At 41.2% G+C, this 23591-nt stretch overlaps 1 protein-coding gene across 1 annotated transcript in view; it reads right to left on the reverse strand.

The window, feature by feature from the left end:
* The window catches only part of ascc3 (activating signal cointegrator 1 complex subunit 3), a 522713-nt gene that overhangs the window by 429016 nt on the left and 70106 nt on the right, over window positions 1-23591 (reverse strand). Inside the window, exons 9-10 of the mRNA XM_080192820.1 lie at window positions 20470-20670; window positions 19308-19448 (exon numbers count right to left, since the gene is read on the reverse strand). Coding sequence (XP_080048946.1) covers window positions 19308-19448; window positions 20470-20670 — 342 coding nt within the window. The remainder of the gene's footprint in view (window positions 1-19307; window positions 19449-20469; window positions 20671-23591) is intronic.

Below are 23591 nucleotides of genomic sequence, written 5' to 3' on the forward strand. Positions count from 1 at the left end.
ATAATTTACCAGTTTAAAGCCCTTGTGACTGCTCATTTATCCTTGGACCTAGTGGAAACTGTCCCAATGAATCAATTCCTTCCTGTTCCAATACTGGTGCCAGTGTCCCATGAGATGGAACTTCTCTTTCCCACACCAACATGTGTTCACTTCTCCAATTCTTACAGTAACTTACTTGCAATTTAGGTACTAATGCCAAGATTACAGCACTTGAGGTCAGGTTTTTTCATTTAGCTCCAAGTTCCTGATACTTTCCATACAGGACCTCTTACTCTTTCTTCCTTATGTTCTTGGTTGCAATATGGACTACCAACTGGATCCTCTACCCTCCCTCTTTTCATGTTCCTGATCATGGCATCAGGATGGCAACATAGGATCAGAAGTTTTGTATGCTGTTTGCAATTGAAGCTACATATCCCCTTAATTATGGAATACCCTACAACTACCATTGCTTCCCCATCTCCCACTTTGGACAGCCTTCTGCTCCACAGTTTGTGTTCTGACTGTCTTTCCAACAGTCCTTATTTTCATCCTCACAGATAGCAAATACATTATACTTGCTGAATAGGATTAGATGTTGTGGTTTTTTGCTCTATATCTGGGTTCCTCTTATCCTCTTACACTATACACTCCTGGTCACAATAGTTCCAGTCTGACCCTGACCCAAATCTAGAAACCATGTGTCCAGATATTGATGCCACAAACTTCACTTGTGTCAGAATGTCTCCAGCTGGCACTTCAGCTCAATGGCTCACAGCTAGCAGAGCGCTATCTGGTGCAAACGTATCCATTGTAGTTTAATGGTCCACATCCTATAGGATAAATACACAACCTGCTGTGCCAAATCTTAATCTAGATTATTTATAATTATTTTTTGGTTTGTGCTAAGTATTTTTCTTTCTCTGCACACTAAAGTTTAAAGTTTATTTACTACTGTCACAACTGGACTTACAAACTGGAGGCACGGTGGGAAACATGTAGGGATTACAGCGATAGAGCGAAGGAAGAAGGTGTGGGTAAATTACTCTGCTGGAGAGTCAGTGCAGACTCAACAGGCCAAATGACCTCTTCTGCACTATCGGGATTCTATGAGTCTATTCAATGATTATACGAACTTGTGCTAAGCACTAATACTTTGGATTTTTTAATACTTACAGCTCAAGGTTACATGAATAACTGCAAATATTTGAGATTTTAAAAAGCACCTTCTTTCCCCTCACACTGAATTTCTATTTGCATCAAACTCACAAGTTTTGCATTTTGTTAATGAGGCACTAAATATTCTAAGTGCTCAATGGGGATCCCTCTAAGTCACTAAAGTAACAAAACTATTCTGATACACACCTCACAAATCGGTGCTAATTTCTGAACTAATCACTTTGCTAATTAACCAAGTCACCTTAGTTTTTTTTATTAAATTTACCTGTAAATTCAAGGACATATTACAGTATTGTATTTTCTGTTTAGATCAAAGTTAAAAGACAAGCACTTGCAGTTCATGAATTAAAGTTTGGTCATCAGAGCTGGAAAGCACATTTTCATTTACTCCACAATTTCAACACCTTATTCCTCTCAACACCCCATCAGTTTGAAAATGAAGTGTCATATTTGTTTAATGACTTGGGACTCATGCAAGACATTTCAATCTGTATGTAATATGAGGCAATGGCTGAGTAGACTTGGGTTAACTGTCAATATTTTTACTGTCAGCTTAAATTTTCCAAAATCATGTAAATGGCCTACTTTGGCAGTGACACGTGAATTTGTGTAAACAAAGCTTCAGATTTAGCATTCATGCAGAGATGAGGAAATAAGAATAGCACCAAATAAGACAACCCCATCTCGCAAGGGCAATGTTACCCTGCTTCAATGTTACTTTACTGACATAAAGCAGACAACATTAAAATTAAAAATTAGCTCAAGGAGGAAGAGTTTACTGCCTGGTTTACAGATCACCCTCATTTCAAGGATAGACAAAAAGTGCAAGCCTTGCTGCTGATATTTATATGCATATCCCTTCAAGATGCCTCGCTATTTCCTCCTTAATGACAGATTCTAACATTTTACCTACCACAGACGTTAAACTAACTGGCCTATAATTCCCCGCCTTTTGCCTGGCACCCTTCTTAAACAACGGCGTAACATTAGCCGTTTTCCAATCATCCGGCACTTCCCCGGAATCCAGCGACGTCTGGAAAATAACCACCAAGGCATCCACTATCACCTCCGCCATTTCTTTCAGAACCCTCGGATGCATTCCATCCGGTCCTGGGGACTTGTCCACAATCAGCCCCTCCAGTCTGTCGAGCACCGCCTCTCTAGTAACAGTAATGTCATTAAGACCCTCCAGTCCTACCACCTTTCCATCGTTAACACCTGGCAAATTATTCACGTCCTCCTCCGTGAAGACAGAAACAAAAAAGTTATTCAATACCTTAGCCATATCCTCATCCCCTACCACTAGGTCCCCTTTCTCATCCTCTAAAGGACCAACATTCACCCTAGCCAGCCTCTTCCTTTTTATATATTTATAAAAACTCTTGCTATCCTTTTTTATATTAAGCGCTAGCCCAGCTTCATAGTTTCTCCTACCCTTCTTTATCAACTTCTTTGTCAATCTTTGTTGACATTTAAACCTCTCCCAATCCTCTTCTCACCCACTACTCTTAGCTACTCTAAATGCCTCCGCTTTTAATTTAACACTTTCCTTCACCTCCTTCGTTATCCACGGCTTATTACCTCTCCTCCTACAGTCCTTTTTGACCATCGGAATAAATTTCATTAAGGAGGAAATTGCGAGGCATCTTGAAGGGAATTGCTTGATAGAGCAGACGCAGCACCGTTTCATTAAAGGGAAGTCGTGTCTGACAAATTTACTGGAGTTCTATGAGGATGTGTCTAGGGCGGTGGATAGAGGAGAGCCGGTGGATGTGGTCTTTCTAGATTTTCAGAAGGCGTTTGACAAAGTACCTCACAAGAGGTTATTGCAGAAGGTCGAGGGACATGGAGTTGGGGGTAGGGTGTTAGCGTGGATAGAGGATTGGTTGTCAAATAGGAGGCAGAGAGTGGGGGTCAATGGGTGCTATTCGGATTGGCGGATGGTGACTAGTGGAGTGCCCCAGGGGTCGGTGCTGGGGCCTCAGCTTTTTACCATTTATATAGATGATCTGGAGGAGGGAACCGAGTGTAGGGTGTCGAAATTTGCTGATGACACCAAGATTGGGGGAACGGCAAATTGTGCGGAGGGTGTGGAGAGTCTGCAGAAGGATCTAGATAGACTGGGCGAATGGGCCAGGAAATGGCAAATGGAATTTAATGTTGGCAAGTGTGAGGTGGTCCACTTTGGTAGGAAGAATGGTAGGAAGGACTATTACTTACGTGGCGAAAAACTGCAGCAGGCGACAGTGCAGAGGGACCTCAGGGTCCTTGTGCATGAGTCGCAAAAACCCAGCTTGCAGGTGCAGCAGGTGATCAGGAAGGCGAATGGGATGCTGGCCTTCATAGCGAGGGGGATTGAATATAAAAGTAGGGAGGTCTTGCTGCAGCTGTATAGGGCATTGGTGAGGCCGCAGCTGGAGTACTGTGTGCAGTTTTGGGCGCCACACCTGCGCAAAGATATTTTGGCCTTGGAGGGAGTGCAGAGGAGGTTTACTAGACTGATAACGGAGTTGAGGGGGTTGAGCTATGAGGAGAGGCTGAATAAACTGGGCTTGTCCTCATTAGAGTTTAGAAGAATGAGGGGAGATCTCATTGAGACGTATAAGATGATGAATGGGATGGATAGGATAGAGGTGGAGAGACTCTTCCCGCTCAAAAAAGACAGTAGGACTAGGGGGCACAGCCTCAAGATAAAGGGGGGGCGGTTTAGAACGGAGTTGAGGAGGAACTTCTTCACTCAAAGGGTGGTGAATCTCTGGAATTCTCTGCCTGTTGAAGTGGTGGAGGCTGCCTCGCTAAATATTTTTAAGACGCGGGTTGATGGGTTTTTGATGAGAGAGGGGATTAAGGGTTATGGGGAGAAAGCGGGAAAGTGGAACTGAGCAGCGACAGATCAGCCATGATCTTATTGAATGGCGGGGCAGGCTCGAAGGGCTAGATGGCCTACTCCTGCTCCTATTTCTTATGTTCTTATGTTATGTTCTTATATTCCAAGAACAAAAAGGAAAAAGCTTACTCAGTCTATCCTGTGGACTGTATAAAGAATATTAAGTTCAGGAATTTCTTTCAAATGACCTCCCACAATTCCAACACTTGCACTCTTAGTCAACACGAGATAGTGCTCACCATTGAGACAAGTGTCACTGTAAAGGCATTGGCCAGGATTTTCCCATTTCCCACAGCAGGTGCAGCGGAATATAAATGCCCGTTGACTTCAGCAGGACTGGAAAATCCCACCAGCAAAATTCCGGCCATTATTTCAACTCAAAGTAAGTTTTTTTTTAACTATACTGGCCACTGTTAAATGTGCTCCACTGAAATTAAGATTGCATTTACATTACAGGGCGGCACAGTAGCACAGTGGTTAGCACTGCTGCTTCACAGCTCCAGGGTCCTGGGTTCGATTCCCGGCTCGGGTCACCGTCTGTGTGGAGTTTGCACATCCTCCTCATGTCTGCATGTGTTTCCTCCGGGTACTCCGGTTTCCTCCCACAGTCCAACGATGTGCAGGTTAGGCTGATTGGCCATGCAAAGAAATTGCCCCTTAGTGTCCAGGGATGCGTAGGTTAGTGGGGTTAGGGATTAGTGGGTATAATATGTAGGGATATGGGGGTAGAACCTAGGTGGGATTGTGTTCAGCGCAGACTTGATGGGCCAAAGGGCCTCTTTCTGCACTGTAGGGTTCTATGATTTATGCAGGACATTAGAAACATCTTCTTAGTAAACCATGAAGACCAACAATTATTCCATGTCTGATCTAAACTATCCAGAAAATATCATAATATATGGAATTACCTGGTCCTTGCAGAACTACATAATATAGTCAATTTCCAGAGGATGATTTTACGTGGACAGCAGCATCAATCACATGGCAACAGATTGTCCACCTCTTAAACACCTCTCTCACTTTTCCTTTCCATGGGAATCAAACAGGCAGCCAGTAAGATACTAGCAGTTTTACTCAATTGTCAGTAATCAAAAGTATCTCCAAGGACTACAAGGTCCCAAATGTACCCAGCATACAGTACTCAAACCAGCAGCAGCTTCTGCAAGTGACTTAGTGATTAAATGAAACAAACAGAGTGGTCACAAACTGTGAAGAGCAGGACAATCCATTGTTCAATTCCTCATTTTATAGAAAAACTCCAGTTCTAGTGTCACACATTGTGGAGATACATTCTACCAAATGAATACCAAAATTCATGTTCTACCTATACTGCCACCACAAATATAAAGGTTTATTTTAAACACGTGTATCAGCAAGTACATACCAATTGATAAATGGTATACAGTCTCAAGTGACATCGAAGGACATATCAAACCACACTTGCAGAAAACTAAGTGGACACATTCAAGGAATTCATTTCCTTTCTGGCTTGTACTTGTTTGTTTGTTCTGATCTATATAGTCAAAATTTCCCATTAAAATGCCTTTGCTACACGCTTGATTAATCTCTGTATTTACGCAGTCTATCACTTCATAGCTACTGCCAGGGTAATTTTGTGACAAAATTGAAAGAGCTGCCCCACAGACGAGCCAAGCAACAACCTGATATAGTCATACTCACAGAATCATTCTTTACAGATAATGTCCTGTCATCACCATCATCGCCTACCAGAAGAGGAGGCATAGAGGTTTACAGTTGGGAAGGAGTTGCCCTGAGAGTCCTCACCAATGACTCCCAACTGCATGAAGTTTCATCAAATCAGAATTTATTTCCCTTTAATGATAACACAGAGGACAGGATTTTACTCAAGAGGCAGTGGCCCTGATCACCAGCTGAAAAGTTAGGCATCAACCACTTCCACTCGCCCAGGAAGTAATGAGCAGATTCTGCAGCAGTCTGGCATTTAACAGCCTGAGATTGTGGTTTCCACTCTCTTGTGAGAGGATCATATGCCACCAGTACCTCACAGCTCTCCAATACAGCAGTGTCACCTTAAATGATGACCACTGCTGGGGCTGCAGTCAATTCCAAATACAGAGTATAGAAGTGGAAATCACAAACTGAGGTAAGTGGGGCAACCTCACCACTGCCAGTCGAGCAGGGCCTCGATTGTCAGGGATAGGCGCAATTAGGTCAGGTAGATGGAAACAAGCAGAGGCAGCTATTCCTTTCAGGGAAGACCTCCTTTTGGTGCAAGGTACCCAAACAGGAGGGCCCACCCTGCACCCCCACCAAACCACTGTTTACCTGGCCTGGTGGTATGAGCAAATCCTTGCCATTGTGGTAATGCTAAAATACCAGCAGTGGTGGGAGAAGGCCCTTAAATGATGCCATAAGGGCCTCGATTGGTCTAAAGGCTGCCCAACACCCATTCCACCACGAGCTAAAATAACAAAGGTGGTGAGTGAATGGGTCTCCACCATGCCAACTGATTTTACACAAGAACCTACTGCAAACCTGCACCTTACATCCCCACTCCCACCTGGGAAGACCATTTTCACTGACTGATGTCCCCATGTTCATTGCATTCTTTGGTCCTATGATACCTTCTCAAGGCATCATTTTTTGTTTGCTATTTTAGTCAGGGCTACTAATGAAATTCCTAACACAAACCTGATTGTTCAAGTATGTTATTCAAATATCGCTGATATAAAAGTTTATACTATCTTTAAAAAGCGTTAGCCTGTTTGGCCTATAGACTTGTAGGTTTGTAATCACAGCTATATCGAAAAATAAAAAGAACCTGTTGACGTTGAACATGAACTCTTATCTTGATCTTTATCTTATCAGTGTCACTTTCAATCACTACCCATGGTGTTGTTAATCAGTTCTGACAGCGACCCATCATTAGCTGTCTCTGGGGTAGCGCAAGTAACCTGTTGGCCTGAGAGTTCCCCATGTCATATTAATTTATCGCACATTTAAACGGAAACGTCTCACCGCACTTCACCTGGGTTGTAATAAGCGTAATACTCAAGCCACAAATGAGCTTTTATTGTTCATCATTAGACAATTTAATGCATGATTCAGCAAATTACAGTTGGGTTAGGGATGAAGGCTTTCAATTACTAGTGGACTGGAGAAAAATAAGTCTTATGCAAAATTCCAAATTAAAAAATTGCACCTTATAATGCGTCATTTACAAAAGCAATTTAATATCCACTGGCAAAAGTGCTGTAAATCTCATCTACAGAAGACAAGTATGGATACAAGGCAAATTCAAAATCTGGTAGAATCTTCAGATTATTTCGAAAACTCATTACAAATGATAGAAATTCACTAAAAAAAAGAGATACAGGGGAGATAAAACTTTGTAGAAAAATCAACTGTTTCAGCAGAAGACAGCATTAAGCCCATTGCTATATCTTGGCTAAACATGCTAACCATGATCAAATTACAAAAAATGCATTGTGCAAGACAGATTTTTTTTCAGTTTTCAATTTTATATAATTAAATAATTCAAACTAACCGTTCAGTTTAAAGTTCATTGATTCAAGGATTTTAATTTTTTTCCAAGCTTTTATTTTTCCCAAAAATATATTTTTCACAAGACAATAAACAAGCTTGTAAACCCATTAAAAATATTATAAACAGAATTGAAAAGTATTTTAAAATTAAAGAAAAACTTCATAACAAAAACTAAGGTTAAATATATACACATTTCTGCTATTTTTAAAAAATTGAATTTCCTCATTGATTTTCATTCAGAAAAATAACATGATTCTTTTCACTTAGATTTGAACCTGGATTATGAACGTATGCACTATAACATGCGTTTGGGAACCTGACCACTGACACTGGTCCTCAGTTTCACTATTTCTCCAGGAGGGAGCACTATAGGAACAGCAACAAGATATTCACTTTGTCACAAGCTGACTGCAATAGCAAGCAATGCAGCTGCAACTGATGAGATTTATTTGACTGTAAACTGTGATTGTTTTATCCTAAATGCTGGATACTTTAATTGCTGCAACAGCTAATCATCATTAAATCCAAAAACATAAAACAAGAACAACTGTAATGAGACTTGATGCAATAAATAAGCAATGTCATAAGTGAATTATATTTGTTGTAAAAATACCCAGCACATATGAAGATGTTATACCCAATTTTTCACTGGTTATATTTCCTTCACTCCTGGAGGTCACACTCTATCCTTATTGTCATCAATTTTCCTATGGCACAGGGCAACTACTGAATTGTGGCCACAATCTAAAAATCCTAACAAAATCCAGAAACTCAATGCAATGAATGTAATTTAACAAAAGCAGTTGTCTTAAAATAATTGCCTTGGACATGGGTTATTTTTCATTTGAATGATGATTTTTTATGTGGTGAGTCAGGGGTGGGGTTAAGTCATGAGGTTTTTAAGTCTAATAGCTATCTGTGAATAACATTTCTGAATTCCAAAAGTCACAAACCTTTTTGCAAAAAGCAATGTTAAGCTTTTAAAATAATTTCAAAATTTTGATTTTATTTATTATTGTCACATGCATTAGTATAAAGTGAAAAGTATTGTTTCTTGCACACTATACAAACAAAGTATATACCGTATGTAGAGAAGGAAAAAAAGGTGCAGAATGTACTGTCACAGTCATAGCTAGGGTGTTGAGAAAGATCAACTTAACATAACGTAGGTCCATTCAAAAGTCTGATGGCAGCAGAAAAGAAGCTGTTCTTGAGTCAGTTGGTACATGTCCTCAGACTTTTAAATAAAAGCAAATTACTTTTGCTTTTACACTTGCTGGAATCGGAAACCAAAAGAGAAAATGCTGGAAATTCTCAACAGGTCTGGCAGCATCTGTAAGGAGAGAAAAAAGCTGACACTTGAGTCCAGATGACCCTTTGTCAAAGCTAAAAGCATAGAAAGTGGGAGATATTCATATTGCAGGGAGAGGGAATGAAAGATGAGTCATACCCACAGAAACCAGGGAAACTAGCTAATAGCTGTACACGAAGAAAATAAAGGGTGTGAATGGCCAAATGACGGAGAAGCTAAAGTGAAGATGTTTGGGGATGGGGTGGAATGGATGGGACAGAGATAAGATTTAGAAAAGGGGAAGCAAAGGGGGAGAAAAGGTAAGGGAAGGGGCGTAAAGTAGGGGAAAAGAGTTTGGGGGAAGAAAAATAAAGAAAAACAATAAAGAAATAAAAGGTAGAGAACAGTAAAAAATTAAATAAAATAGAATGAAAATAAAGGGGTCGAGGTGGTGTAGAGCAAACCATCTGAATTTGTCGAATTGAATGTTGTGACCAGAAAGCTGTAAAGTGCCTACCCAGAAGATGAGATGCTGTTCCTCCAGTTTGCATTGAGGTTCACTGGAACATTGCAGCAAGCCAAGGACAAATATGTGGGCATGGGAGCAGGATCGTATGTTAAAATGGCAAGCAACCAGAAAGTCAGGCTTCTGACTGCACACAGAGCAGCACAGTGGCACAGTGGCTAGCACTGCTGCCTCATAGTGGCAGGGATCTGGGTTTGATTCCTGGCTTGTGTCTGTGTAGATGACTATCCTACAGAACAAATCTATTTCATATCACTGTCATAATTGGCTAAGTTATGAACTCATGCAAAGTTTTGTTAAGCTGCATGTTAGCCTCCTCCCTAGAAGTAATAATGACAATTTATTGATGATAAGCCATTTATTGTTACAATCGCCATGGGGAAGCTATAAACCAAAATAGCTAAATTTACCGCATGACTCATAAGAACATAAGAAATAGGAGCAGGAGTAGGCCATCTAGCCCTTCGAGCCTGCCCCGCCATTCAACAAGATCATGGCTGATCTGAAGTGGCTCAGTTCCACTTTGCCGCTTTCTCCCCATAACCCTTAATCCCCTTGCCTACCAAAAACCTATCTACCCGCATCTTAAATATATTTAGCGAGGTAGCCTCAACCACTTCAACGGGCAGAGAATTCCAGAGATTCACCACCCTTTGAGTGAAGAAGTTCCTCCTCAACTCTGTTCTAAACTGCCCCCCCCCCTTATCTTGAGGCTGTGCCCTCTAGTCCTGCTGTCCTTTCTGAGCGGGAAGAACCTCTCCACTTCCACCCTATCCATCCCTTTCATCATCTTATACGTCTCAATGCGATCTCCCCTCATTCTTCTAAACTCTAACGAGTACAAGCCCAGTCTATTCAGCCTCTCCTCATAGCTCAACCTCCTCAACTCCGGTATCAGCCTAGTGAACCTCCTCTGCACTCCCTCCAAGGCCAAAATATCCTTGCGCAGGTGCGGCAACCAAAACTGCACACAGTACTCCAGCTGCGGCCTCACCAGTACCCTGTACAGTTGCAGCAAGACCTCCCTACTTTTATATTCAATCCCCCTCACTATGGAAGCCAGCGTCCCATTTGCCTTCCTGACCACCTGCTGCACCTATAGGCTGGGTTTTTGCGACTCATGCACAAGGACCCCCAGGTCCCTCTGCACCATAGCATGCTGCAGCTTTTCGCCCTGTAAGTAGTAGTCCTTCCTACCAAAGTGGATAACCTCACACTTGCCAACATTGTATTCCATCTGCCAGGTCCTCGCCCACTTGCTCAGCCTAACTAGATCCCTCTGCAGACTTTCCACACCCTCCGCACAATTTGCAGTTCCACTTATCTTTGTGTCATCAGCAAATTTCGACACCTTACACTCGGTTCCCTCCTCCAGATCATCTATATAGATGGTAAATAGACTCCTAAAGGAAAAAAAAGCAACAAATACCACGTTGTGTAGCTTTTATTTCCACATGACTTGGAACCAATACAACTCAAACATGAGTTAACAGGCAAATGATACTTCAATTTAAAAGGTATCTTAACTTCCTGCCTGTTGGTATTGCTTCCAGGTCAAGGATCATCTAGTTACACTGACCACTATTACCCAAGGTACAATTGATCCCTTCACAAATGATGTAAACTCTTCAAAGTCATTTTCAAACATTCTTAGCAATAAATACAAATTCCAGACATATTTTAAAATGTACAAATTTTTCATACTGTACCACTTCCAGGTCAAAGATAATTACACAATTCTGGATCATTCCTTCTCAGCTTGCATCGAAAGCCATATCTTCAGTGGCAGTCAAATCACTCCAGGACTTTTGTAAGATAGGCTGACACTTTAATGTAGTACTGAGAAAGGACTAATTATAACTGTTTGAACAAGAGTTCTTCCATAACCTTCCCATCATCCCAACCTCAAGCAGCACAATCAAAATTAGTTGAACTTATTCTTTTACTTGATTGTTTTACGTTAAATGACCCCAGGTTTCAACATAATGATAGCTAGACTTAAAAATACTTAATTGCATGTGAAGCACTGAACCATAAGGTGTTGTATTTGCATCCTTCCCAAAAACACATGCCTTTGTTTAGTAATTGTAACTCACCATACTACACAAAGTTTCATCCTGCAGCGTTAATGCAAGTCTGAGAGAGATTAGTACATATTAAAACAATAAATGTTTGCCACAGGTACTGCTTGTATCTTTTAAAATCGATGAATATTTGAAGCATGGGTGTCATAGGGCTGTGGGGAGGAGACAGGACAAAGAACAGGCCAGGAATGACAAGTCCAATGTCCTAATTTTGTACAATAAATTTTTTTGGTTCTACGATAATATTGCTTCCTGCTTGCTCCATGTTATATCTATTCCAGTCACTGCAGTTTTTCACATCTATTAGAGATCTATTGACAACATACACTTATTATATATAGTCATGTTCACATATCATAAATATATTGCAGATATATATCCTGGCTCGACATAGTCATATTCACCGACTCATTCCATACAACGTCCTTTTCATCCAGGAGTGAATGGTCGTGGACAGATAAACAATTACCGGGTTGGAACAATCTTTAGTAAGAAGTCTCACATCATCAGGTTAGAGTCCAACCAGTTTATTTGATAGTAATCTTTTAACAATCTTTAGCCAGAAGTGCTGAGTGGATGTTCCATTTTAGCCTTCTGCAGAGGTCCCCAGCATCAAATGTCAGTCTTCAGCCAATTCGATTCACATACGATATCAAGAAATGGCTGAAGACACTGGGAATTTCAAAGACTGTGGCCCCTGACAACATTCCAGCAATAGTGCTAAACACATATGTTTTAGAACTCACTGCACCTCTCAGCAAGCTGTTCCAGTACTAATACATGACTGGCATTTATGCAAAGTATTCTTTTAAACTAGTAGTTGGTGGCCTATACATTGCACCAAGCATTTCTCCAGTGGACTGTATTTGGTTTGGCGTTATAGTGGTTTACAGCATGGTTCTCTGAGCCCCGTTACACGTACACGCACACAATAAATCTGGCAATTTGCAGGTTAGAGCCAAAAAATGAACCTATTGGTTTGCTCAAGTGTTTCAGAAAACCTGCTACACCTTACGCAATCTGACCTACTTCATTGCAAGCCTACTTGCGATACTAAAATAGTTATAGGATCAAGAGAAACTAGAGTGTACTGCAAGTTTATAGAAGACCAGCAATGGGTAACAAATGCTATCTTGTGAGTGCTGCTCACATAAAATAAACTGACAGATATTTCAGTGATGTTAATCAGATTAAGGCAAAGCAAATCAAGTCTGTTCTAAACACATTCATTCAAGAATCTCATTCCAGGATATTTTAAACAAGAGTTTAGACATGTCAATAAACAACAATAAACTAATCTTGTTGGCTAACAATGAACACAAAGGCGCTAGCATTTATACATTACAATACAGGCAAGAAACTATTTTTCACAATTATCATCCAAATCAGTGATACAACAAATTCCACTGGTTCCCTTCAAATAACTTCCTCAACGAGAACTTCCAGTGGGATCTCTACTTGTCTGAAATAACTAAAAATGCATAACTTAATATCTTTAATATTGGACACTGAAGATTTCAAAAAGCAATGGGGAATGTAGCCCACTGTAACTCAACGTGAAAGTCTAACAGTTGACAAAGAACATCATCACAATCACCTGCACTACTAAATAACCTCGATGCCTTTAGTGGTCTATTGGTTTTTCTTTCACATAGCAGTGGCAGTATTCGATCTGATTTATTATTATCACATGTATTAGGATATAGTGAAAAGTATTGCTTCTTGTGCACTATATAGACAAAGCATATTATTCATAGAGTACATTGGGAGAAGGAAGGGAGAGGGTGCAGAATATACTGTTGCAGTCATAGCTAGGGTGTAGAGAAAGATCAATTTAATATGAGGTAGGTCCATTCAAAAGTCTGATGACAGCGAGGAAGAAGCTGTTCTCAAGTCGGTTATTACGTGATCTCAGGCTTTTGTATCTTTTTCCCGATGGAAGAAGGCGGAAGACAGAATGTCCGGGATGCATGGAGTCTTCGATTATGCTGACTGCTTTTTTGAGACAATAGGAGGTGTAGACAGAGTCAGTGGATGGGAGGCTGGTTTGCATGATGGACAGAGGTAACTGCACAGCACTTGCTAGTATCTTGCGGTCTTGGTAGGTGGGAATGTGTGTACTAAAGCATTGCTGATTTCAAGACCTGCCAGTGGTAGATCAGCAACATAACTGGGACTGGCACATTTTCTCATGGTTATGTTTGCAGAAAATCCATTAATTGCAGACTTAATTCTGACCAAGGCAAAATTCATCAGTAAGACAGATATTTTAATTATGAACTTCCAATGATTTGGAGCTCTTTTAAAGTCACATTACAACGAGGAAGTGGGCAACAAAGGCAGGGAAAACAAGACTGGTGATTTGTAATTTTATCAGAAATAGGAATGTCAGTGCAAGGGAAAATAAATTCTATTATGTCATACAGTGTTTGCATCAATTACTTTCCTATCAAGCATAATACAAATCGAGTGTCATGAGAAAATCCCTCCACACTCATTCTCTTGGGAATGAAAGCTGCAGGGTTTTGTTAACCTGATCATATTCTTGTGTTTATTACAGCTGTGAAGTAACTGGGAACAGGGTATTACTGCAGTCATTCAGCAAGAAAGATAGGAACTTTAACTCTTAAATAGATTTCGAAGTGCCCAACCAGAATGCTACTGGTAGATTCAGAATGGAACTTAATGGTAGAATTACTGGACAGCACAAAGTGCAACAGGGTGAGTCTCTTTAACAGGCCCAATGAAAATAATTTTGATTGCTTCCAAGCTTATGACACATTAAAAATAACTATCACAGCACCATCTGCTGGTCTAACAGAAATTGCCGAGAATTTGTTGCTCCACTCATCAAACCGAACGTACGATGAATTCTGCAGAATATAAGGACGTTAAGATGTTTGTTTTCCTTTAGGCTAAGTTCAGATTTGTGTGATTTTTAAACTGAGGGTTCTAGTAAAAAGAAAATTATTTCATAAAGTTAAGAAAGTAATTTCTTCACCTGACAAACCAGTTGAAAACATACAATGTTATTGTGGGCGGCACGGTGACACAGTGGTTAGAATTGTTGCCTCACAGTGCCAGGGATCTGGGTTCAATTCCTGGCTTGGGCCACTATCCATGTGGAATTTGCACATTCTCCCTGGGTCTATGTGGGTTTCCTCCAGGCGCTCCGGTTTCCTCCCACAGTCCAAAGATGTGCAAGTTAGGTGCATCGGCATGGTAAATTCTCCCTCACTGTACCTGAGCACGTGCCAGAGTGTGGCGACTAGGGGATTTTCACAGTAACTTCACTGCAGTGTGAATTTAGGCCTACTTGTGACTAATAAATAAACTTTAACTGGAAGAAGGGAGAAGGACATGGGCAGCAGACACATGGGTACACTACCACTTGCAAATTCCCCTCCAGTCACACACCATCCTGATTTGAACTATATCGGTGTTCCTTCACTGTCACTTGGTCAAAGTCCTGCAACTTCCCCCCTAACAGCACTGTGGTTATATCCACGCTACATGGACTACAGAGCTTCAAGAAGGCAGCTTACTGCCACTTTCTCATAGACAATTGGGGATGGGCTATAAATGCTGGTGAAGCTAGAGATGCTCATATTCCATGAAATAATGAGAAAACCTGCATTTCTGTCTATGACATAACTGGAGTAATTAAAGGCACGTTGTTCTGAAAAATGATTTTGCTGGAGCAACTGAAAATGTTCTTGGAAAGTTGTATCCAATGTCACGTCTAATATCTTCAATGCTTTGTTCAAAAGTGGCAACATAGTAAATTAACTTCCAACTTGGGAGAATTAAAGCAACACCAAAAAAAAACTCAGTTTTCCAGACTCAAAACGTTGGGACAGATTGTACCACTCACTGTGCCGGCAATCAGCATGGTCAGCTGGGTAACTAGTGTGCGATGCTAACAATCCGATTTGCACGCAATGCCACACCCCCATCCCGACAATGCTTCCCATCTCTCCAGAGAGACATTATGCTGGCGCGAATCAGTACTGCTCTATAAAAGCGTGGCTCAGGCACAGTAGGAAAGGGGAGCCAGGATGTGAGTTGGAGAAGATTGAAGCATATGCCAGTAGGGGCAATTGACCTCAACCCGAATGACTCTTTTGGATGACCATTTAGAGTATCACTGCAATCAGGGGTCTGGCACAGGTGCAGGGAACTAGGGATGGCAGACTCAGGAGGCCAAAGGGCCTCTCCCACACACGACGATGCTGTGAACCTCTATGCTTACGACTGGGTATAGAAATCCCTGTGGAGGACAGATCACAGATTAGCCACAGTGTGGAGTGCAATAACATTTATTAATGAGACTTTAAATTAGCAATAACCACAACCCTGATGAATGCATGCCTTCACCGATGCCCACTAGGTGACCCTGCAACTTCTTAACGTATCATTATGTTTAGGTGCTCCCCAGGATGCACATCAGAGGTTGAGGCAGTCAACTATGTTCCACGTCCTATGATCTGTGATGCCAAGCATCCACTGGAGGGGCCAGGACCTGGACGGTACCGGCTGACCTTCAGTTGTAGCCAGGCCGCCCTGTTCAGTCTGCTGCCTGTGGGGTATTGTGGTGTCAGGAATGGGGGATTCTGAAGGGCTGGGGACAGCTGGAGTCTCCTGGGTGAAAGGTCTTGGCATGGGATGCGGCACCTCTTTCTCTCTTGAAGTGCTCATGAATCCATGGGATGGTGGGGCACCTAGAGTGAGCTCCAGAAATCTCTGCATCGACTGTCTCTGACAGTCATGGAGGCAGCATGCTGTATGAGCCCTCAGCCTGGACCAAACTTGATCCCCGAATCAAGGGTCCTCTGAGACTCAACCAAACTCTCAAAGCCCACAGCCATAGCCTGCTGTGTCTGGACCAAGCTCTCGAGGCCCACAGCCATGGCCTGCTGTGTCTGGACCAAGCTCTCGAGGCCCACAGCCATGGCCTGCTGTGTCTGGACCAAGCTCTCGAGGCCCACAGCCATGGCCTGCTGTGTCTGGACCAAGCTCTCGAGGCCCACAGCCATGGCCTGCTGTGTCTGGACCAAGCTCTCGAGGCCCACAGCCATGGCCTGCTGTGCCTAGACCATGTTCTTGAAGCCCACAGTCATGACCCACTCTGTCTCCAGCATGCTCCCAGGGTCCTCAGCCATGATCCTCAGCAACCCAGCCATGCCTTGGACCCTCAAAGGAAGTCAGGAAATGCAGCCTGGGGATCTCACCTGCAGTCTTCTCCCAAACCCCTTGTGTTATGGGTCATCTTTTCCTGTGGGGATAAAAGGATGGCATCTTCAGCACCACGCCACGGCAGGCAGGGGTTGTGCCGGGGAAGCAAGGGGTGTGACATGTAGGGTTGGAGGCAGGTGCGAAGGGGTCAGGTGCTGGAAGGCTGCATGGTGTCAGGAAGTGGATTGACATAGACATTCTGGGTGCTACATAAGGGACTGATGCCAGAACTCATCCTTGTGGCCTGAACAAAGTTGTTCATTTTCTTTCGGCAATGTATGCAGTCCTCTGTTCCAGTGCATGGGCACTGCTGCCACCGCTTTCCATGCTGCATAGCTGGCCTAACCCCTGGGCTGCTGACTATGAAGGGGGAAGAAGATGGACCTCCTCTCCTCCACGGTGACCAGAAGCCATCCCAGCACCCTCCCCATAAATCACTGTGCTGCTCTATGAGGTGCTACCTTCCCGGCGTGACTGGCTGTGAGTGCATCGTACGTATTTAAATGCATCGCCCCTACTTAACAGGGCACTGCTGCGGCCACTTTAGGCGAGTCAGGCACCTGGAGCCTCCATATCGCTGTGATTCATATGAGGCTCTCTCATTACACTGAGTGACGAAAGATTGTGAAGCAGAGAACAACCAAGGGACTGGCGCAGAAAACTCCTGTTTTCTCGCCATTATGACACATAGGCCCTGATTTTACTGGCACAGTCACCCCGAAATCGGGGCAGGCGAGGCTTGCAGAATGGAATTCCCTGTTGATCTTGGGCGGCCGTGCCAGTAAAATCAAGGCCTTAGAAAGTTTTTTGGAAAATTCCACCCATTGTCTCTGTTCTCTCGCTTCACAGATGCTGTCAAACCTGCTAAGATTTTCCAGCATTTCCTGTTTTTGTTTCAGATTCCAGCGCTTGCTGTAATTTGCTTTCAAAAAGCATTGCAATGGCCAGTATTATGGTAAAATATACAACAGGACAGCTCTATTCTTTGAAATTATTATTTAATTTTCCAGGAACTGAGACACTGGCAAGGCCACAAAGTTTATTTGGAACTAAACCCACGGACAGAAAACAGTGGTTAGTACATCCACAATTTTCCAATTGTATAAATCCTCTGTGTATAAACCCTCTTCTAGTCTCAGAAAATGCAACCTGGATTAACCTGATTTTTTTGTATTTTGTATATGTATTTTATAGTCTTCCATGCCAATAGCTAATCCTGAACAAATCTAGTACAAGTTCAGGCACAGTTTACTATTTTAACTCAATAGTTTCTTTCTTATAGAGTATATCTTAACACATTTATTACCAGAAGACAATGGTAAAAGTATATTGAGGCTCAGACTGATGACACACAAGCTTGCTTGTAACTTGTAATAAATCATATTATTTATATGCTATAAGAACATTGGCAATGAAGTCCTGTGTACACCACAGAACACACCATAGAACAAGACAAACAACAAAGGGCAGCAGCTGAAACTATTGCTACCCTCTAGAGATAAAATTAACAGTTTTAAAAAACATCTTCTAGAATTCCAGTCTAAGGTGCTATTAAGATGCCGCAGTACATGAACAAAACTGCCATTTTTACATCTCACTGAAATAAAAATGATTCAAATTCAAGTTTTTTATAACACATTGAATGTGCCAGATGTCAGATATCAGGTCGAAAAGGATTAACCCGATGGTTTCAGCCACTTTGGAAAGAATAACTCAGAAGTATTACTAATGTACTGAACAACCCAAACGGCTCATTATCATAGTCCAGAATCTGTGGCCAATTTTTCACATTAAGGTGTGAACAAAAGTTGACCTAATCGAGATTATTTCAAGAGTTCTGAATTAGTAGGCAGACACATGATAATTGTAGTGTGATGGAAAGAAAGTACTTTCAACAATCTAAACAGTGAAATAATATATTATCTGGAATTTCCCACCTGAGCACAACTCAGATTTCTGACCTGAAATAATGTCTATTTCTGTGCCCATTCTGCTAAAGTTAGGTCACAGTCAAATTTCCCACCAATTATATTAGCATATGGCCAAATGTAAAATAACCAAAAATCAGCATAATTGCCCAGTAGAATTTGAATGTGACTGAAACAAAACTAATGCCCTGTAGGTGCGAGAATGTAGGACTATCAAAGTGGGTGAAAAAAATTAATTTCTATCAGAGCGAAGCTGGGAAATTAAAGGTTGAGCAGCTCACAGCACTCTTCACTTTTTTAATGAATTCAATTAACCTGAAATGAAGGTGCAAATGCTTTGGTTAGGTAAGGTACAACCATATTTTGACTTCCCAATTGTGGAGCCATCAGGGCTTATAGGTTATTAAGGTTCTCACTTGCATTGTAAAAATACTTACAAGTGACAGAACACTAAATCCAAATGTCAATATGCTTTTGACTTTTACAACTTCTCTTAAGAAGTGTTGCAAGAAAGTTACTAGCTGAAAATAATGAAATTCACAGAGACATCCAATCACTCAGAATAAACAGCAGCTTTGGGCAAATCAAGTGATAAACTTGTCAGTCGAATCAGTTTAGACAACATCTTACATCAAGTTAATATTTGGATGTCATGGACGTTTAGACTTACCTGTGTCCGTAAAATTTCTCCTTTGGTCAACTGCATGTCGCCAGTGAGTTCCTTCACCAGGATACCTAACGGCTCCAGACGTTTGCTAAAGTAATTTGTCATCTCAGCAGCTAAAGCCTTCATAGGAGCTACATATACAATCTGTAATGTAAGAAAATTCTGCTAATAAACTTGTAACAAATTTGAGTACTTATTCATCTCAAACAGTTATAAATGATACTTTATTGTGAAATATGGTCAGTTAAGCTGAAAATTTTTAACTGATGTATGAAAAGAGCTCATCCTTGTTTGTCCAATATGGAACCGGTTACAATTACTTTATTTGTTTAGCTATTATTTTGAAAACATGCTTGCGTTCAGAACTGAATCCAGTGTCACATGAAAATTGGGTCACATTAACATAGAACACTACAGCACAAACAGGCCCTTCGGCCCACAGGTTGCACCGATCATATCCATACTTACCAGACCTATCTATAACTCTCAATCCCATTAAATCCCATGTACTCATCCAGAAGTCTCTTAAACGACCCCAGTGAGTTTGCCTCTACCACCACTGACGGCAGCCGATTCCACTCGCTCACCACCCTCCGACATCACCTCTGTACCTGCTCCCCAGCACCTTAAATCTGTGTCCTCTCGTAGCGACCATTTCAGTCCTGGGAAATAGCCTCCGAAAATCCGCCTTATCTATACCTCTCAACATTTTATAAACCTCTATCAGGTCGCCTCTCAATCTTCGTCTCTCCAGGGAGAAGAGACCTAGCTCCCTCCACCTATCTTCATAAGGCATGCCTCCCAATCCAGGTAACATCCTTGTAAATCTCCTCTGCACCCTCTCAATAGCTTTCACATCCTTCTTGTAGTGAGGCGACCAGAACTGTGCACAGTACTCCAAGTACCTCCCGACTCCTAAACTCAATTCCTCGATTAATGAAGGCTAGCACACCATACGCCTTCTTGACCACCCATTCGCCTTCTTGACCACAAATATTTAAATATTTTTAATATTAAATATTTTATGTAAATATATAGACTCAAATGATAGCATTGCAATATATCTGGTTACAATTTGGAAAACGTATATTCCAGGAACACATTAATGTTTTTTTTTAAAGCACGACCTGAATAAAAATTTGTCTTTGCTTCATTCAATCCCTACCTTGAACTCGTCCTTTCTGATAATTCCTTGCTGAATATGCTGGCGGATTTCATGCAGAACAGTAAGCATGGCAATGTTAGTTTTCCCAGCTCCAGTAGGTGCACAGATCAGCATATTCTCATTTGTGTTGTATGCTGTCTCAAATACTATTGACTGGATGCGGTTCAGTCGCTTCATCCCTTTAAAAACCAACTGTCCAATCTGAAAGGTTAAGCATGAAAATTACAAATAAAGCAACCATAACTAAAGAGGCAAAGAGATCTCAAGTATCTCCATAATTCCCAGCATGATACTTGTCTCCCAAAGAACATGTTGCGAACAATTATTTTTACAAGTAGAAAATTGAAATCAAATACAGCGCAAGAAAATAAATACAGTTTAAATAATACATATGAAACACTGTCTGCATTATTTAAACCAACTGAGTTGGTTTTACGTTGGAAAGTGGAGAATAATATCCATTGCAAAAGGACTACTATATTTCCACTTTAAAACTGTGATTTGTTAATATCTCTGTAAGGATCCTCCACAACAGTTCTTTTAATGACAATACATCAGTGTCATATAATCCATGTAATTATCATATTGGATTAAACATTAAGAATACAAACAGCTCCACCACCAATGCACAGTGGCAGCAGTGTGCATCATTTACAAGATGTAATGCAGGAACTCACCAAGAATCCTTACGCAGCACCTACCAAGCCCACAACTGTTACCATCAAGAAGGACAAGGGCAGCAAACACATGGGAATACCATCACCTGCGAGTTCCCCTCTAAGCCACTCTCCATCCTGACTTGGAAAATCCTGGAACTCCCTCCCTAACAGCACAATGGCTTTACCACAAACTACATGGACTACAATGGTTCAAGAAGTCAGATCACCACCACCTTCTCAAGGGTAGTAAGTGATGGGCAATAAATACTGGCTCAGTCAGTGAAGTCTACATCCTTTTAATAAATAAAAAAAAATGCACAACTGGCATAGTCATTGTGGTACATTGTATGAACATGGGGCTATTTTTGTATTATGGCACAGGTGGAAATCTGATTGCATAGATTCAAATAATGAGTTTTGGAAAGATGGTTTGGGAGGCAGCAATACTTTTAGGGACGGAAGCTTGAAGTGGTAAGATTTTAGGAAACATTTAATGACAAGGAAAGGTATCCAAAGCTGGGTTGAAAAATTGGCCACCAAAGCAACCTGATTTCATAGCAGAGACACCAAGAACCAGTATAAACATCAGGTTCCTAAAATATTGATTAAAGTGGCTTCAACATAAAAGCAATCAACTTCCTCATATCTGAATTAAAATGGCATTAATGTAAAACCAACTAGTATGAGAAGAAATTAATTTCAAGTTTAGTTCACAGAAAGTAAGGAGACAAATGAGATACATCCTTGGTTAGGATCGGTAACAACATTAAGCACGTCAACATGAACTTAAATTAAGGGTGAAGGAATGCAAAACAGGAGATTCTGGTTAACACACTGTCTTCCTTCTTAATTTGCTTCATTGCACCACATAAATAATGTGGCTGCTGTACAATAATTTATTTGGGTAATAGAAAACAGTATGACAATTCACTCAACTACTACTTATACTGGTCTGCGTTTCTTGCCCTTTCAATTTTTTAACAAGATAATTAGACATTTAAATTGCATATTTAATTCAAAGAACAAATAAAAGCTTGCCAAAAGAGGATGTCTTGCATGTCAGATTATGTGATTATTAATTTTCTTAAGAATTTAAACAATACATGCTCCTAAAAACAATCCAAGCCCCATTCCGCAAATCTGTTAAATAACCTTCTAAATAATGGCCCATCCGCAAAGTGGAATAACATCCGCAAAGTGGTAATCGTCATCAGCTCAAAATTGCCCATCTCAGGGAGATATTCAAGGTATCAGAGGGTAATTGGAGCATTCCATGGGATGGCAGGGGTGCAAGGAGGAGGGTGATGTTAGTGATCAGTACTTTACTTCAGCTAGCCAGGAGTTAGGAGTGTTTTTAATTCTTTTAACTTTTCTGGGTAATTATTCTGGAAGTACAGTCAGAAACATGTAAAGGCTCTGATTTAAGTTGAAGTACTGGATAGTTCCAAGTTCAGAGTGACTGCCCATTGGAAGTTTAAACTTCCCGAACAATTGTCGTGCAATCTTAATGCCGAGGCTTCCGGGGTGGGCATCCAGCGCATCCTCTGGAAATGAGGAGATATGGGCTAAAGTGTTTCACTTATTTCCAGAAAGCACTGAAAAGAAACAGGGCCAGGGTAAGCAACTTGCTGATCCATTTTCAAAGCTAGCAAATGCAGATGAAAGTCTAGTGGGCTTTGTACAGCACAAGCTAATATATCATAACCTCAACTGAATGAGAGGGATCCTGCAGAGTAGGCAAGCATCTTGTTCATCTAATAACGAACAATTTTAACTTCGTTGCTCTCCAAGCTATTTTAAACAAAAGCAGATGACACATACAATTAATCTATTTCATCCCTTGAGCACATTTCTTGCTGCCTGCAATAAAAAAAATTTTGAAAAAGGAGGGAAATTCCTCAATAAGATTAGATTGGTGGATCATATAAAGCAAAAGATGTTATACTTGTAACAATTTATTATCAATCACTCAAACTCTTACACTCAAACTTCAAATTAACAGAGATCTGACAAAGATGGCATAGTGAACAATTGTGGGAAGTCACTGATGTAATGATTGCAGGCTTGTCCAACATGCAGCCAACAGGCCAAGTTTTCAAAATGATGATAAATGGATTGGAAGATTCACCACCCGGTCTTCTCCTGCATATGTTGCTGATAGCCTCATCAAACGTGGGAGAGATGCAGCTTTTGATTGGAGAAGCAGCAACACTGGGGCAACAAGTATGCTCCATGAAAAGAAATATTGGCTGAGGAAGGGGACGAAAATGCTGAGCCAGTTGAGGAACACACACCATCTTGACATAGAAATGCACCACTGCTTCTTAATTACAACTGGGTCAGAGTCCTGAAACTTGCCCCCTTATAGCACTATGATATACCTTCATCACAAAAAAATACAGTGGTGTGAGAAAGTTAGGAATTAGAAAATTAGGAATTAATTCCTGATTAGGAATGGGTAAC

This window comes from Carcharhinus amblyrhynchos, chromosome 7 (genome assembly GCF_965287045.1).
Source record: "Carcharhinus amblyrhynchos chromosome 7, sCarAmb.v2.hapA, whole genome shotgun sequence".
Taxonomy (NCBI): Eukaryota; Metazoa; Chordata; class Chondrichthyes; order Carcharhiniformes; family Carcharhinidae; genus Carcharhinus; species Carcharhinus amblyrhynchos.